We start from the raw sequence: 18465 nt of genomic DNA, 5'->3' as shown, positions 1-18465 counted from the left end.
CCTCCCTCCAGGCTTTTCTAGAAGCATTTTTTCTGTGAAACTAAGAGGCTGCTTTAGAAAAGGGAAGGAGGACGATCTTTAGAAAACGTACAAAAACGTACGAGGTTGGAGAAGGATGTGGTTTTAAAAGGGGAGGGAGTTGTTGCCTAGAGTGGGGGTGCCTGAATGTTACAAAATTCCGAAAGATCACGGGGATATTTGGGGGCGGTTCTGGGGTGGGGCCGGGGGCTTGGCTTCCATCCTGACTCCGCCCTTCACAGGGGTTATAAATAGGTGTTGGGTGCGCTCGCAGATGTTGAGAATGAGAGCGAGGGTCAGATGTAGAGCATCGCTGAGGACCTGAAACGAGAAGGACATTTTTGAAGGTTTTCTTCGCTGGAAGAGGTGTCTGTGGAATCCCACTTCTAGATCTCTCCTGAAGATTTGGAAAGAATTAAGTTAGGGCCATGGGCACACAGAAGGTAAGGATGATGCAATTACCAGTTATTTTCGCGTGTTTGGGGTGCACTCTGAAAGGCAAACCGTAACAGTGATTACTGTCTATTTTCTTCTAAGTCACCTAGCCATCGTCAGGCCTTTCCGTTTCTCCTCCAGCCTGCAGTGCTATTTTCAGCAATTCTCTTTGGATGTCATACCCTAGAAAGGATTTATTCCAGTTCCATCATCTTCCTGTCTTAGGGGGGGAGGTGTGTTCGTTTCTCAGGTTTATTTTACGTAATTACATCCTACTGAGGATGAACCGGTTGAGTGCGTGTATGGGGGGCCAGGAGCCGCTATAGGAGTGTGGGTCCTGGCGCAATATGAGGATTTCTCTGGAATCGTTAGACCTTGAAAAGACCTGAGATTTGTTTGGGGTCCTGGTGTTCAGCCATCCGTTTGTTCTATGACCTGTGAGATTCCCTGGATACTAGAGAGAATTCCTGTTGTCCTTCCTATTGTGGTTATGATTATGAGTTCATGATATAATAATATATTATTGCGAACTATGCAGTATTTATAGGAGAAAGGCATTTTCACTAAGGTAAACTTATTTGAAAATAAAGAAGGGTAAAAGAAGGGATAAAAAATGGGAAGGAAGAAGAAAAAGCTCTCAAGGGTAGTACAATGAGGGGGAAAAGAGGTTTTTGCTAAAGGGAAAAGGATTAAACAGAAAGAGCTAGGCACTGGCAGGGGGGCCTCAGGGATCCTAATACCTAGTTGCCTGGGAAGCAAGGTCAGTTTTGGGAACTGAAATCCTCAGCCTTCCCCTAGTCCGACTGGAGAGAGAAAGAGTTTAATGAATGGACCGATGGTGTGAAGGATGGCCTCAGGTATAAATATTGAGCTTTCTTTGACATGGAAATCTAAGATAACACCAACTTGAACTATTTCTGGCAAGCTGAGAGATGAGTGGGTTGATTTCTGTCCCCTTCCCCCCAAATATGTCTCCCATGAGTTGGGTTGGAAGGGAACTGGTGCTCTCCCCCTGCTGGGTGACAGATAACAGTACAGTATTAAGTACACGGGAAGAATTTCACATGGCGCCAGGACACCATGGGTGGATACTGTGGGTTACATGATGGGGAGAGATGTAGACGCGGAGCTCCTTGGTGAAGACACACCACCGCCACTGCCACTACGCTCTGGGGCTTCCGTGGAGTCTAGGGTACTAGTGAGACTGCACTGGATGTAGCTGTTTCCAAGATAATCTCTTAGGAATCCTAATCTGTCTTTTCCTCCTGTGTCCTCCCTCCTAAATTATTTAATTCCTCAGTACAGTTCTGTTTGCTTTTACCTGGGGCAATTTTTTTGAAGTCCAGGCTGACTAACTCAGTACCTCTTAAACTTTTTCCTCCCCAAATTCCCAAGTTGACTCTGTATGCCTGTTCATGTGTTTCCAAGTAAGGTCTTCACTGATAACCTGTTCTTTTGTGTTCCCCATTCATTACCTAACCCCCACCCCCTTGTTTTTGTTCTGTACTACTAGTAGCCCATTATCTTAATATATCTCCTTAATTGAGAAGAGACAATTACCAAAAGTTAAGGACCGTTTCTCCCCTTCCCCTCGCACCCCCAGGTCACCGCGCCTCTCATCTTTGCCATCACCGTGGCTACTATAGGCTCTTTCCAGTTTGGCTACAACACTGGCGTCATCAATGCTCCTGAAACGGTGAGTACCCGGCAACTCTAGTTAGGGTTTGAAATAGCGGAGTTATTCCTTTAAGTAGGGTTTCAAGAATTAAGAATTTCAGATAAACTTGGTAATTATTCCCCCGCCTGGTTAACACCAAGGAGGGGGAATAATTTTGGTGGGGAGTCTACCTGAATCATTAAACCAAAACTTCGTTGCTCCCTATATTCTGCACCGTACCCATTCTTCCTCTCACCCTATGACATACTTCCTCTTTGGGCTGGTTATAGGGGAAGGAGAAGGCTCTTAGGAAAGCACAGAGGTGCTCACTGAAATCATGCTACTACCTGCTGGGATTTTCAAAACAAAAAAAAAGGTGGACTTTTCAGAGTAACATTAACTCCAGTGTTACCTCTCTCCCATCCCCAGCTAGTCATTCCCTTGGTTCTCTACTACGAAAGTGGTAATTATAATGTTCTCCTAGGGAAGGGAAGACCCCCCCCCAATATTTGTCTCTTTTCTCATCCACCTGTAACACTCTGCCTTCCCATCAACCGTTTGTTTTAACTTGCAGATCATAAAGGACTTTATCAATTACACTCTGGAAGAGAGCTTAGAAAACCCTCCCACTGAGGTATTGCTAACGTCCCTCTGGTCCTTGTCAGTGGCCATCTTCTCCGTCGGTGGCATGATCGGATCCTTTTCTGTGGGACTCTTTGTCAACCGCTTTGGCAGGTATTGACCAGAAACTGGGCAAGGACGCGGGGGTTATTCTGGTTGTGATGAGGGCAGGTGTTGAGATTTAGGATGGGATGGTGATGATGTATTTGAATGAGAGCACCTCAGTTTCTGATCAAGGGAAATCTAGTCCAGCAAAGTTCATGATGGAGTTTCCCAGAAATGTACTTTATTTATAAGGTCAGTTGTTTACTTTTCTTAAATATTTTGGGGCTTTGTGCAAATATTTTCATTACTTTACACAGCAAGATAGGGAGGAAAAAATTTGTATTCCTTAGTCTTTGGCAAATGTGGATAATGGCCAAATAGCTAAACTGAAATGTTTTTCCCTGAAAAAGGGAAATTGTATCTTTTCCCTTTATGCCGGCTTAATGAATGTCTTAGAGGGTAGAATGCTTTTAGTAATGACTGGTGAAAGAACCATTTTGTTTGCTAATTAGATGTTCTGGAAATGTAAATGGCAGTCAAGTTTTATTTTAAAAAATGAAAGCACTTTTCTTTTCGGAGGCTGCGAGGCCTGGGGAGATGACAAATGATCTCATTGTCCTACCAGCCCTGCGACCCTCCCCCTAAGGTCCTCGGTGAGATGATTTGATCCCCCACCCTGCAAAAATGAAAGTAACCTATTTTATTTGATAATGTTTGATTTTTGTTTTGTTTTTGTTTTGAAGGCATTACGATTTTATCTACTAAAATTATTAAAATTAACATGGATTTCCCAGAACTAACATGGCTTCTTTCTGTTACTTCAGTAAAAGAACCAGTAGAGGAGGGAGGGAACAGGGAAAGGAATGCAGAGAAAAGTAAAACTGAGAATGAGGGATGAGATTGTTCTCTGAAAGGGCTCTCTACTGTGGCTTTACCTTTAGTGTCTCCCAGGGAGCTTTTAAAAGTAGCAGTGCCAGCCCAGGCCACTGTGCTCAGTGGGTTGAGCGCCAGCCTGAGAAATGAAGGATCATAGGTTTAATTCCCGGTCAGGGCACAAGCCTGGGTTTCAGGCCACGTGCCCAGTTGGGGGCCTGCAAGAGGGGCTCAGTCGATGTTTCTCTTCCTCTCTTTCTTTCCCTCTCTCTAAAAAATAAATAAATTTCTTAAAAAATAAAATAAGTCCCAGTGCCAGGCCTGAAACCTGTGTGTCTGTATTTCAAAGCTTCCCAGGTAATTTCAGTGGGCCAACCTAGAGTCATTGTGAAAGTATCGTGATGTTGGTTCTGCCCAAGGCTTCAGCAAATTTGCAGCGTTAATCTTTTACTCCAGCCTTCTATCAGCTGTTTTGGTGGCTCTGCCTGTCATGTTTTTAGTACATAAAAGTTACATAAATGCAGCAATTTATTATTTGATACTGGTTATCAATACTAATTGTTCTTGACATCGCCACAATCCAGCCTAGAGGAGAGTTGAAGCTGACTGCTTTTTGCATAGGTGATACAGAAAATATTTTGTGATGTGGAAAAACCTGTCTGAAATAATCTGTCATTATTAGTATGTTGCTGATATATCTAAGGAAGTTCATTACGACTAGATGTAGTTGGAAGCATTGGCTCAAAAATATCTCGAGTATATTCATGGACCAGCCATACATATCAGAATTGCCTATGGCAGTAGTTCTCTAGGTTACCTTTTGCATATAGAGATGTAAGAACCATTGGTTCTGGTTATCCCAGCTAGCAATGTTCCCATGACAGAAGGTGGAAAAGTTAAACCACAAGAAGAGATGTATGAGCTTGGGGAACAGTATAATAAGGCAAGAGGGGGAAAGATAAGGATTGTTCTGCTAACATTACTTGTCTTTGTTTAAACTTGCAGGCGCAATTCAATGCTTATTGTCAATCTGTTGGCAATCGTTGGTGGCTGCCTTATGGGATTCTGCAAATTAGCCGAGTCAGTTGTGATGCTGATCCTGGGCCGGTTGGTTATTGGCCTCTTCTGCGGACTCTGCACAGGTTTTGTGCCCATGTACATTGGAGAGATATCTCCCACTGCCCTGCGGGGGGCCTTTGGCACTCTCAACCAGTTGGGCATCGTCATTGGGATTCTGGTGGCCCAGGTACTCTAGAACTTAAACTTAATGAGTATTTGTTTCAAGCCTTATTAAAAGAGTTAACACAAAGTACTCAAAAGAATGGTACCTATTCAACTACATGTAAGTTTTGGTTATTATTATATAGCTCACAGGTAGCTAAAGAAGCAGACAGGGTAGAAAAGGAAAAGAAACATTTATCTCTTCCTGTGGTAAAAGAATGGATGATTTTCTGAACTTTTTTGTTTGTTTTAATCAACTTGTGGTATGGTATGGTAAAGTGTGGTATTTATAGTATTGTCTTTGTCTGGTTTCTAGATCTTTGGTCTGAAAGTCATCTTGGGGACTGAAAATCTTTGGCCTGTGCTGTTGGGCTTCACCATCCTCCCAGCTCTCCTGCAAAGCGCAGCGCTTCCATTTTGCCCAGAAAGTCCTAGGTTCTTGCTAATTAACAAAAAGGAAGAGGATAGTGCTAAGAAGAGTGAGTATCCCTCACACCTCCAATCCTCTATAGGAACCGTAGGGTTGTGGTTTTATTTTAGGACAAGGATATTGGATCTATTTTTGGTCATCTCCTTTTTCTGACCCTCAGAACCCAAGTGAAGCCAAGTGAGTTTTCTGATTTCCATTAAGTTAGGAACGTTCAACCCCTAGAGAATGGGGTAAGAAGCCTTGGCTGGTGTGGCTCAGTTGTTTGGAATGTCATTCCTCGCACCAAAAGGTGGCGTGTTCAATCCCCAGTTAGGGCATGTACAAGAGGCAATTGATTAATGTTTCTCACACTGATGTTTCTCTCTCTCTGTCTCTCTCTAAAATCAATAAACATATCCTTGTTTTAGGATTTTAAAAAAAGAATGGAGTGAGAAGTAAGGCATTGGTTTGAATTGCCATATCCAGGGCTCATCTTAGATGGTTTCTCCCTAGCTGTCTTATGGGAAAAGTGGACTTGGAGCAGCACCTTATCTTTATCCTTTCCTCTTTATTCTCTTCACCAGTCCTCCAGCGATTGTGGGGCACACAGGATGTGACTCAGGACATCCAGGAGATGAAAGATGAGAGTGCCAGGATGGCACAAGAAAAGCAAGTCACTGTGCTGGAACTCTTCAGAGTACGGAGCTACCAGCAGCCCATCATGATTTCCATCATGCTGCAACTCTCTCAGCAGCTCTCTGGAATCAATGCTGTGAGTATCGGCCTTTGTGTCCAAGGCATCCTACAGCAGCTCACTTAAAACACGTCACCAGAGGTGAAGCGCTCACCTCCTTATACAGAGAGGCAGCCATGTAGCAGCCACTCCAAAAATGTTGGTTATCCAGGTTTTGATTTGGTTTTGGTTTTATTTCTTAAAATTATATTTATAGTGTGTATTTTCCATGTGGAAAATGAGGGAACAAATGAAAATGAGAAATTTGTCACTTTTAGTCTTGGGATGGACGGTTAACATTTGTCCTCTTCGAGACTTTTGTCAATATATAGGGCAACACATTTTTTGACCACTTATTTTTTATTTCCAGCCCTCTTTAACTTTCATCCATCTTGTATGATGTTATCAGTGATATTGTAGGCCTTACAACCAAAGTGGATGTTCGAGAATTCATATGCTGTCACTTTTCTCTAGGACTTCACATCCTAAAACCTGTCTAAAGCCCTGGGGAACAATTCGGAAATCCAGGCGTGTGGGCGCACACTGGCAACTTGACACTGACGTGCCTTGCCTGTCTGTGTATTTTTTACAGCTAGAATAGAGACTGATAGTTGAGAGTTGGTGGGGACAGAATGGGAAGCTAGTAATTGACACGTAGTCTTTATATTCTATACGCCAGTATCAGCCTCCTGCTTTTAAGTCATGGTTGTGGGAAGAGAGGATATTACCATACCTTCTATCCATTTGCAGATAAAATATTCTTTAAATATTGACTTCATGCCCTGCTGGTTTCTCATCGGCCATTGATTGATACTATGAAATCATTTTGTTGTGAAGCATTTTTTGAAATACAGTTGATACTCTAAATAGAGTAAGTTTCTCCTAGTTTTCAGCTGCTGTGCACAATTGCTATTGTCAAGTTGCATCTTCTTTTGTTTATTCCTAGGTGTTCTATTACTCAACGGGAATCTTCAAAGATGCGGGTGTTGAGGAGCCGATCTATGCCACCATTGGTGCCGGTGTGGTTAATACCATCTTCACTGTAGTGTCTGTAAGTTGGATGGTTTGATCATCTTTGGAGGATGGGGCTCAGGGGGAAGAGGATTCTTGCTACACGTGTTCAAAGATAGGTTGCGTGTATCTCCACTTCCCTGGCAGTATTTTAACCTTTTGTTGTTATTGAATTCTTCTTTGAGGGGCAAAGAGATATTGAGTGATAGGTATAAGTAGCCTTTACTTTTTTCAGACACATATAGAATGGCTGGGAAAGAGGGAGGTTATAGAAGGGGTTGTTATGTAGGATATATTAATTAAACTTTGCACTGGAAAAGGGCAGATTCAGGTGGCTCATACAGTTTTCATAAAAAGAAAGCAGAAGCATCATGTTTTATTATTCTTTTAGCTGTTCCTGGTGGAAAGGGCGGGAAGAAGAACTCTACATATGATTGGCCTTGGAGGGATGGCTTTTTGTTCCATCCTCATGACTATTTCCTTGTTATTAAAGGTGAGTGCTCTTTGAGTGAAGGAAAGGGAGGGGAAAAGGAGAGGTTACAGTTGAGTCTCTGGGATGGGGGTGAATAGTTGAGGCTGGAGATTGATAAAGTCAAATTTGGGAGAAGCAGCATGCCCAGAGTTTTAAGAAAAGTAGGTCACCACAGATAGGTAATTAAATTACTATAATCCTTACATCTAATATATAATGTATAGCTTGTAAAATACATTATATGATTTAATTCTTAAAACAATCTTGAGGCAATTATTTCTATTTTACAATTGATGAAATGATCTCAGGAAAAATGATATATGTATGATCAAATAGCTAGGATTCAAAAGTCTAAAATTTCTTAAAATTTTAACTAAAATTTTTAGTTAAGTCCAGTAACTCCATTATACCACAGGACAGAAGCAGCTTTTCAGTATCAGTCAGTACTCTGGGAAGCGGGATCCTGCCTGGGTCACGCTATCTTAAACGTTAATTTTCCGCTGTTCCTTCCTCATGTAGGATGAGTACAACTGGATGAGCTTTATCTGCATTGGGGCAATCTTGCTCTTCGTGGCCTTCTTTGAAATTGGCCCAGGCCCCATTCCCTGGTTTATTGTGGCCGAACTCTTCAGCCAGGGACCCCGCCCAGCTGCTATGGCAGTGGCTGGTTGTTCCAACTGGACCTCCAACTTTTTGGTTGGACTGCTCTTCCCTTCAGCTGCTGTAAGTAAATTAAAGCAAAACTCACCCAGTCCACCTTGAAATCAGTCCACTTAAGCCATGTTTACAATATGATTACTGACGCTATGAAGGATTATATTTCAAGAGCTTTGAACCAGATTTTTTCCCCTCTCATTTCTAATGACGTGTAGAAAAAGAAGGAATGACAGTAGAAAAGATTGAAGCAGGAGTGTAAAACTGGGAACTTTTAAAAGACCACTCGTCTGAAATGATGTAGGCATAGTTCTACCTAGAGACAGAATGATAGTGATAAGCCAAGCCTCAAAGGATTTCAAACCAGTACTTAAAATCCATCATTTGAATTAGCATTTTGGCTTGGTGATCTTAAAGGCTCACTAAGTAAAGGATGTTAGTCCTGTTATAAAATGACCTGGAGCTGATTTTGATAAAAGAACTTGCAATAGACATCTATAATACATTTTGTATTTCTGTGAGTCTTTCATAAGCTTAGATTTTAACAGTGATAATCAAAAACCCTAAAATACTCTATAGGTATTTGGAAGCAGCTAGCTTAAATGAATAGGAAAAGGAGCGACACAAAATTGTAGAGAAATATAGAAGTTAACAATGGAATTGTAAATGAATCTCTGAAGAAATGTTACCGTTTTCATTAACTGTGAAAGGGTTAGGGCTTATAGTCTGTTGGAAATATGGATGTGAAGGAAATGGAGTTTGTCAATGACCAACCAGGTATATCAACATTCCTTTGTCTGTATTCTTTTGTAGTTCTATTTAGGAGCCTACGTTTTTATTGTCTTCACCGGCTTCCTCGTGATCTTCTTGGTCTTCACCTTCTTCAAAGTCCCTGAGACCCGCGGCAGGACTTTTGAGGAAATTACACGAGGCTTTGAAGGGCAGGTGCTGGAGGCTAACCGAGGCGAGAAGAGTCCCACTGGGGAGATGAGGAGCGTCCATAAGGAGGCCACCACCAATGTCTAAGCCGTGCTTCCTTCCCACCTCCCTCCCAACATGAAAAAGCAACCTCTCCCCGAATGGTGGAGAGACCTCATCAGGTTGTAACCCAGGACTGTTTCTGAATGCTGCTACTTGATTCCTTTGTCAGCCCACACTCCACGAGCACTCAGAGGAACCCAATGCTGGGGTTAGTTGTGTCTTCAATGGCTTTTTAAACATTTCATTTCTTGGACATTCTCTTATGTTTAGGAGAGACCAAGTGAACCTACCTTCATTTCAGGAGGGACTGGCTACTTGGCATTTGACAACTTTGCCAGCTCTTCCTCCCTTAAGTTCTAATATTTGCTTCATCCGGGTATGTAGGGGAGCAAGAGTTCCCCCCACCTCAGACTCACCAGGAAACAGATCACATGAGCGTGTGGAAGGCAGAGAGGGTTTATGTAAGAGCACCTGCCTCACTTCCATACAGCGCTGCAGAGCAAATTAATTTGAGCTTTATTTATTTTATCTTCTGGTTTTATTGCATAAATATTTATTTTTTTAAGTGTAATTTTACCAAATAATGAACACAAGGAAATAGAGGTTAGAGGGAGGTGTTTAAAGAGTTTTTGGGGTGGAAGATTTGATACTGGAGAGGTTATAGTTTAATAAGGGAAGAATTTAGGCAGAAATCTAATGTGTTATTGGAGAGTATATGATATGGTGTGTGAGGTTTGCATGTTACCTCTTAACAATTTCTGTCCTTCAGATGGAATGTCTCAAGTTCAATTTCTCGAAGTCATGTGCCTGTATAAAGAAGCTACTGGTTTCCTTGTAAAGAAGCTACTGGTTCCTTGTGAACTTTATTTTTGTTTAAGATTATATGTAGTATTACTTGAAATCTAGTGTTATTACTAAGATGGGCATTGTAGTTAATGGTGGTTGATGGATTTTGATTTTGGATGGAGTCCCGAGAGGGGAAGGTTGTTTGCAGAAATCAATCCTCTTCTGCCCTCACTGGAGTGAACAACTTCTTCCTCTTAGGGTGGACTCAGCCTTTTTTTTTTTGTTTTTTTTTTTTAAATACTCCTACCACTCATCTGGTGGGAGAGCAACATAAAATATTGGTTCTTGGTAAAGGTTTGGTTTTTTTTCACTTTGTTCTTTAGGTGATTTTAGAGGTTTAGGTTTTTTAAGTTTTGTTTTAAGCCATAGCTTTACAAGAATTCATAGGAAAGTACTCGTAGCTAAGTTGGATTTGTAGCCTCAGCCCTGGGAGAGGTTTTTTCCTGAACAATTATTACCTAGTTGAAGTATGTTATTGCTTCAAGGGCAGCTCATGCTTGTTTATGTCTGTTACCATGTCACCATAGTATTATGTCAGGTGCCCTGAGAGCACGCGAATCTTTCCCATAGACCACATTGGAGATGGTGTGAGTAAATGTGCAGTGTAGCCCACACTTGAGAGAGGATGAATGTATGTGCACTGTCACTTTGCTCTGGGTGGAAGCAGTTTACTGGTAACTAGTTACCTCTGTTCCTATAGCCCCCTTTTGGATGGAATGTGTTAAAACTCAGCCCAATGTGTATGAGTAACACTGCCTCTGCTGGGTGGCATTTGCATCTATGGCTTATTCTGAACATGTAGAGGGCTCTGCCTCACTCTAGATTCAGACAATGGGAGTAGGAGAGCGTGAGATCAGGACGAGTAGTGAACTAGGAGAGCCAGAGGGAAGTCATGGGGGAGAGGGTGGAGTTCTTTTCAAGGGGATAAGAAACACTCTGAAGACTTGTAAGTCTGGAAAGTTTCAAAGAGTTAGATGAGATGGAGGTACTTACATTTGCCGTAGGTCATGGACACCTCCACAATCCAGTTCCCCAGTATTTTTATAAATGCAGATACTGCCCCAGTGATTCCCTCTCCCTTTTTCGTATGTTGCTTGATCTCCCTTTCCCTCCTTGGTGCTTACACATTTCAGACCCTTTAGCCAAATCCTTGCCTATGACAATATTTTAGTTTTCAGTTCTTGCCATTCCCTCTGGTCGTTGAGCCTTTGGATAAAAACTCACAGAGCTATGGAGGTGTGGGGCTTTGCTGGGACAGGTGACTTTCCTCCAACCACACCCCCACTTTCCGTTCCTCAAAAACTGTGGGTTGGCACTAACGCCGTGTGGAAGTTTTCCCATTTTTCAGTGACCAGATTGTGAATATTTCTAAATGTTTTATATTATTACTGTTACTGTGGTTTTTTGTTTTGAAATAAAAATTCAGAATGTACATTATGACATCACAGGCTTGGTTTTGTTTTGTTTTTGTCCTTCCTCTAACAACAAAATCCACTTGATATCCTGGTGTAGCTATTCAGGGCCTATTGTATTTGTCCCCATTTTTTCCTCCTTTCCCACCTCCTCCTAGCCCTGGTCCCTCCTTCCCTCAGGGCATGACCACACTGTTGTCTGTGTCCATGCATTATGCATGTATGTCTTTGGCTAATCCCTCCCCCCTCTTTCATCCAATGTACCCCTCCCTTCTGACAGCTGTCAGTCTGTTCTATGTATCCATGCCTCTGCTTCTATTTTGTTTGCTGACTTATTTTGTTCATTAGATTCCACAAGTAAGTGAGATCATATGTTATTTTTGTTTCTCAGATTGGCTTATTTCACTTAGTGTAATCTCCAGGTCTATCCATGCTGTTGCAAAAGGTAAGAGTTCCCTTTTCACAGCTGCATACTATTCCGTTGTGTAAATGTACTGCAGCTTTTTTATCCACTCATCTACTGATGGGCAATTGGGCTGTTTCCAGATCTTGGCTATTGTAAGTAATGCTGCAGTGAACATAGGGGTATAGAATTAGTGTTCTGGGTTTCTTTGTATAAATTCCCAGCAGTGGAATCAACTGGGTTAAAAGGCAGTTCCATTTTTAATTTTCTGAGGAAACTCCTACGCCATTTCCCACAGTGGTTGCACCAGTCTGCATCCCCATCAACACCGTATTAGTTTTCCCTTTTCTCCATATCCTCGCCAGCACTTGTTTGTTGATTTAATGATAGTATCATTCTGGCAGGTAAGTGAGTAAATTTCTTATAAGTACAGTCTTGGACATATGAAAATAGCAATTCTTATTTGTTATGCAGATGAAATAAAAACATCTTAGTGCACTGCTTTGCATAGTTAAATTATGTTGCTTTCTTTCCTCAGTGAGAATTCTGTTTTTCTCTTATGCACTTTCCTACTTTGTTTCTCTTTTAGTCTGATCATTAAAAAATAATCTTACATTAATATGTCAGAGTGTTCACATATGTAAGTATATATGTTACTATCCTACTTAAAATCCAATAGCTTTGAATCAACTACAGAAAACAAACTTAAGCCTCATGGTGGGCACAACCACTCCAGGGCAAGGTCCTGCTGCCTTTTCAGTTTGATTGATCATTTCTTAGCTCCCCTTCGCATGGGAAAACACCTCATGCCCAGTACAACACATTTAACACCTCCACGCCTCCACTTCCATAGCCCGGACACCGACTTCCTGTTTCCATCCACTTACTAAAGATACTGGGATGGCTGCTTTTATTTATTTATTTATTTATTTATTTATTTATTTAAAGATTGTGTTTATTTAGTGAGAGGGGAAGGGAGAGAGAAAGAGAGAGAAACCATGTGTGGTTGCCTCTCCCACGCCCTCAACTGGGAATCCAGCTGCAACCCAGGCATGTGCCCTGACTGGAAATTGAACCAGCAACTCGGTTCACAAACCGTCACTCAATCCCCTGAGCCATAGCAGCCAGGGCTTTTTTAAGCTATTGATTCAGGAGAAAGAGAAAAAACCATTGATTTGTTGTTCCACCTATTTATGCATTGATTTCTTGTATGTGCTCTGACAGGGGATAGAACCCACAATCTTGGCACATCAAGACGATGGTCTAGCGAACTGAGGTACCTTTCTGGAGCCTGAATGCTTGCTTCCACTCAGCTCAGGCATGAGCTCCATACAGCCTTCCTTACTCCTTGCATGATCCTTGCCAGGGGTGTCCAACCTTTCAGCATCTCTGGGCCACATTGGAAGAAGTGTTGTCTTGGGCCACACATTAAACATACAAACACTAACGAAAACTGATGAGCAAAAAAAGTCTATGCGTAATTTTTGATATCTGGCACCACAAATAAGCAAAATAGTCTCCTTGCTTACCGAAGTCTGGTTCCACTGGTCTTTCTAGTTCTCATATACATGGCAAGTTCATTATCACTTAAGGTCTTTACACTTGTCCCTTTGTGCTTAGAATATTCTGCCTCAAATTCTGCATGGCTGATTCTATCTTGTGAGTTAGGTCTTGGTTAACAACTTCTAGAATGTAAGCTCCATAAAATCATGTGCTTTGTCTTGTTCATACCTACAACACTGCCTGACATTTGATGTTTATTAAGTGTATCAGTCTGGCTCCTATCTGAAGACAGAGATCGCACATTGATTTAAAACAGTGTTTAATATAAAGAGTAAGTAAAATATAAAAGATATAAGAAAACTCAATATGGCATCCAAGAGCTGAGGAGAGTATCCAAGTAAGAACAAAGTGGAAAGGGAGAGCCACCTCCCAAATGCAGAGGTTCAGATCTTATTAGAAAAGGCACAGTTGCAGTCCACTAGACAGCAGAGAAATTGGCTGCATTGCATGAACCAGAGCTGGTGAGCATTCCCCAAGGAAGCAGAAGACACCGCTTCAGGTGAGCCACAGGTGATAGTGAAGCATATAGGTTAGGGTACCCATGAGGGTGGGAAGCCTGGGGCCTTGTAGAAGGTGATCGCCAGACCTAGGCTGGGGCTGTGTGAGGTGTCTGAGGGAGCTTGCATTCTGGGTGCATGCCTGGGGAGGGCACCACCAAAAGTTCTGTCATCTTCACCTGTGGTGCAGCCACTGGAACCAGCAAGAGAAACCTCCCTTCCTCCCACAAGGTTCAGCACTGTCCACTGGGAAAACTTCACTGTGCTTTACATTCTAAAGAAGAAATGATATAAAGGAATCATATCCATTATCACCAAGCAGGTATTGAAAGATAAATCGGGAGCTCAGAGGCAATATATATAACTCACACAACACTTGTTAGTTGGCTGGATGAAGTGGTCTTTGGTTGAAAGGATTTCCTCCTTCCACACTTCCCAAAGCCACCTGCACTTGAAATTAAATTCCAGTTGAAACGTGTCACTTTTTTTTTTTTTTAACCGAAAGTGTTTACCTCCGAAATTTGGCAGAAATTCCAGCTGGGTGGCTCCATCTGAGGTTGGGCTAGCAGGTCTTCCCAGAGCTGGGGCTAGCCGGGTGAGACAAGGGAAAGGCAAAGGAACAGCCTCATCCTTTGTGCATCAGAGCTGCGCCACGACGACGTTAGGGTTGGGGGCCAGGCTGCAGGTGAAGCTTGAGCCTCCCAGTTCAGGCTCTTCGGGTTGGTGGTCTTAACCACACTGTCCCCTATCACCATGGAGAACCTCTTGAGTGTCAATTTCCAAAATAGGGCAGCAGTTAATCATCTAGCAACACATCATCTGCGTCCTTGATCCCGGCCGTGGTTGCAGGCGGGTATCTGCCTGGCTCCCTGCAGTATCACGGTCCCAGACTCGGCGGCGGCTGCCCGAGAGCACGGGGCACACAGTTCCGCCAGACCAGGCGTGGCCCTGAGGCCGCGACAGCGCCACCTCCGCAGCCAGGCCGTCGTGGGACACCGCGCCTGGCTCGGGGTGAAAGCGTCAGACTCTGAAGGCTGCCGGGCACAGTGAAACCTGTCTCCCGCGAGCGGCCGCACTGCGCAGGCGTTAGCGGCGGATGACCCTGCCGTTCGGTTGTTCGGTTTTGTTCAAGATCGTGAAAACCGTTTTTGGCTCTAACCCAGGATATATTTGGAGCCCAGCAAACTTTCAAGGGCAGGTATTTCCTGCCTTTCTTATTCTGAGGTGAATGCACCCTTCCCGGATTGCTCTAGACCTTGTGACTTAATTGATAGAGTTGACATCAGAGTTTTCATAGATTTCAGAGATTAAATTCTCTCTCTCCCCCCGCCCCAGCCCCCCGAGGAAACTGAGCCTAGTGATTGACTTGGCACAACTGGAGCTGGCACCCTTGTCTTTGACTAAACACACAAGGACTAGAGTCAAGTTAAGTAGCCAACAAGCTTTAAGTGCGCCGGGTTCTACACACTTTTACCAAAATGTTTTATTATCAAACGTTTAATCCTTATCAATCTCAAGTGAGAAAGGGACTCTGTCCTTTACGTTTGCATTTTTATTGAGATTGAGCTTTTCAAATACTTTTTTCGAATGGTTAGGAGGTATTTTTTTAACAGAAAAATGCCACTTTTTCTTCTTTTCTTAATTTTTTAAAAAGATTTTATTTACTTATTTTTAGAGAGGGGAAGGGATGGAGAAAGAGAGGGAGAGGAACAGCAGTGTGTGGTTGCCTCTCGCATGCCCCCCACACTGGGGACCTTGCCCACAACCCAGGCATGTGCCCTGACTGGGAATCGAACCCATGACCCTTTATATAGTTGATTAGACCAAAGACCCACTCTAAGATTTGCCTAATGGTAAGTAGAAAGGGAGGGGTTTCATGATACTGGTATGGAAGATTAGACATTTGATGCTTAGCAGGTCAGGAAAATGTGGACCTTACAACAAATTAGCAAATGCCAAAGAGGTTATTGGAATCATACTGATAACATACATGTGAAAGGGGTAGTGATAACATATTAGAAACAAGGTCAAATACACATTTGAAAACAAAAAGAATAACACTAAAGGAATTATGATGTTTGTCCAAGGGAGTTAAACATTAACAATCTTTTCTATTAATTGAAATTTTATCTTAACATGTGATTAGAGTTATCTTTATTATTTTGAAAGGTTGATTTCTTCTTTATAGTCTAGTAAGACGAGAACTGAGAATTGCCATTGGATTTAGCAATATGGAGATCATTAGTGATTTTGATCTCTAGGAACAGTTTTGGTGGAAAGATGTTTTTGAAAATTTGACTGCCATGGGCTCAAAATAGAATGGGAGGATATCAGATAAAATACACATCAAGAAAAGGAGTATTAAAGGAGAATAATGGAAACAAAAAAAAGAAAGAGGATAATAGAATGATAACATGATTTTTGAGAGATGACGAAATAGCCCTGGTCCTGCAGCTCTGTTGATTAGATTGGCATCCCCATACACCAAGGCGGCGGGGTCCATCTCTGGTCAGGGCACATGCGAGAATTAACCAATCAATACATAAATAAGAGAAACAACAAATTGACCTCTCTCTCTCAAATCAATAAATTTAAAAAAATTAAATACAATATAAGGAAAATCAAATTAATTTTAAAAAGTGGATCATAGAATTCATAGTAGACAATATTTTGAACATTATTATGAAAATGTATTAAAACTTGTGTGATACAGCTAAAACTGTGCTTTAAGAGAATTTACAGCTTTAAGTATACAGATCAGAAAGAGAATCAATGGTCTTGATTAAGAAGGTATTAGAACAGCAAATGAAGCCCAAACAAAGAAAAAGTTAGTTGACATCTGACCACCTTTTTTGCTGGCTAGAGAATCACTTAATTGACTAGAAACTTAGAACTGTCCACCTACCCAAAACAATGTAAAAAATTTGGGATACAACCCTTATTCTAGACAAATATTTGAGTGTTTTTTGCACATGGGAAGTTTCTTTTATGAAATATGATTACCTTGTACCAACTTGTTTAGGCTCTCTTGGAACAGATGCTATAATCAATAACTGCTTTATACAATATATAACCTGCCTTCATCTAAGAAAGCCTTACCGATAAAATTGATATGGAAAGTGACAATACCTTTTCACTACAAAATCATTTGGAATATATAATGTGTGATGTTGAATGAAAATGAATCAAAATTTGTAATATGTATTTTTTTGGATATGTTGTAAAGTATAATGACAAACACATAATGAATGCTGAGAATGGCAACAGTTTCCACATTCTAAAATTTTTCTAGGTCTTTTTCCTGTTTGTTTGTTTGTTTTGATTACAAAAACTCCAAAGATCATTCTGATTAGGATGGTATACTGGAGATATGCAATAGGATAACCAAATGTGAGCCATTAAAAGGTTTTAAGGAGTAACATACTTAGATTTGCATTTTATTCTCCCTGTATTATGGGGAAAGAATTAGAAGGAAACAAGACCAGAAATAAAGTTTTTAAAAAACTTTTATTGAAACTTGGCTGGTGTGGCTCACTGGATTAAGTGCCAGCCTTTGGACGAAAATGTTGCCAGTTCTATTCCCAATCAGGGCACATACCTGGGTTGTGAGCCAGGTCCCTGGTTGGGGGAGTGCAAGAGGCAATCAACTGATGTGATAATGTTTCTCTCCCTCTCTTTCTTCCTTCTTTCCTCTCTATCTAAAAATAAATGAATTAAAAAAATTAGAAATTTATTTATTGATGAGAGAGAGAGATTTGTTGTTCCACCACTTGTTTATGCATTCATTGGTTGATTCTTTTATGTGCTGTGACTGGGAATCAAATCTGAAACCTTGGTATATTAGGATGAAGCTCTAACCAACTGAGCTATTTAGCCAGGGCCAGAAATAAAAACTTTAATGATTAAAGGTACCACTATGAGCCTCACTGAGGAACATCTGGAGCTTTGGAATTAGGCAATTAGTTTTAAATCTAAATTTTACCTCATACAACTGGTACCCACCTTTGACATGTTGCTTAAAGTATTGGCTTTTTTATTATATAAAAATGGTTATAATAATAAATCTCCTTCATATGAATATTCAGAGAAGGATGAAAAAAACTTGCCCTGGCTGGTGTGGCTCAGTGGATTGAGTGTGTGCCTGAGAAGCAAGGGGTCGTTGGCTCGATTCCCAGACAAGGCACATGCCTGGGTTGGAGTCCAGGTCCCCAGTATAGGGCGTGTGAGAGGCAACCACACAGTGATGTTTCTCTCACTCTTTTTCTCCCTCCCTTCCCCTCTAAAAATGAGTAAATGAAATCTCTAAACAAAACTTATTTTACTAATTGCTCAGTACTAGTAGCCAATATGGAAACCTGTTGACATGGCAGTGAAATTTCCATGAGAACTGTGGTTACCGTTTACTGAGTGTCTAATCTTGGGAGGTCTTTTACAAACATTGACTGTAATCCTCACCAGCGCAGGATAAGAAAATTATTACTCATATTTATTTTACAGACGAAACTGTGTCGCAGAATCAGTTTAGTGTATCTGTAGGCAGGTATGTCTGGGGTCCAGGTGCTGCAAACTCTTGAATTGTAGATACGTATTTGGAAACAATCAGCCTAGAGAGGG

At 41.6% G+C, this 18465-nt stretch overlaps 1 protein-coding gene across 1 annotated transcript; it reads left to right on the top strand.

Moving 5' to 3' along the window:
- Positions 1-278: 278 nt before the first annotated feature.
- On the top strand, positions 279-11418 carry SLC2A3 (solute carrier family 2 member 3). The gene is made up of 10 exons (XM_024579525.4): positions 279-461; positions 2057-2149; positions 2685-2845; positions 4655-4895; positions 5187-5349; positions 5864-6051; positions 6959-7063; positions 7415-7516; positions 8015-8218; positions 8963-11418. The coding sequence occupies exons 1-10, from the start codon at positions 447-449 to the stop codon at positions 9173-9175; spliced, it is 1485 nt and encodes a 494-aa protein (XP_024435293.1). The 5' UTR covers positions 279-446; the 3' UTR covers positions 9176-11418.
- Positions 11419-18465: the final 7047 nt, after the last annotated feature.

Source organism: Desmodus rotundus, chromosome 3 (genome assembly GCF_022682495.2).
Source record: "Desmodus rotundus isolate HL8 chromosome 3, HLdesRot8A.1, whole genome shotgun sequence".
Taxonomy (NCBI): domain Eukaryota; kingdom Metazoa; phylum Chordata; class Mammalia; order Chiroptera; family Phyllostomidae; genus Desmodus; species Desmodus rotundus.
The sequence above is the reverse complement of the archived record's forward strand: the minus strand, read 5'-3'. Positions and strand labels throughout refer to the sequence as shown.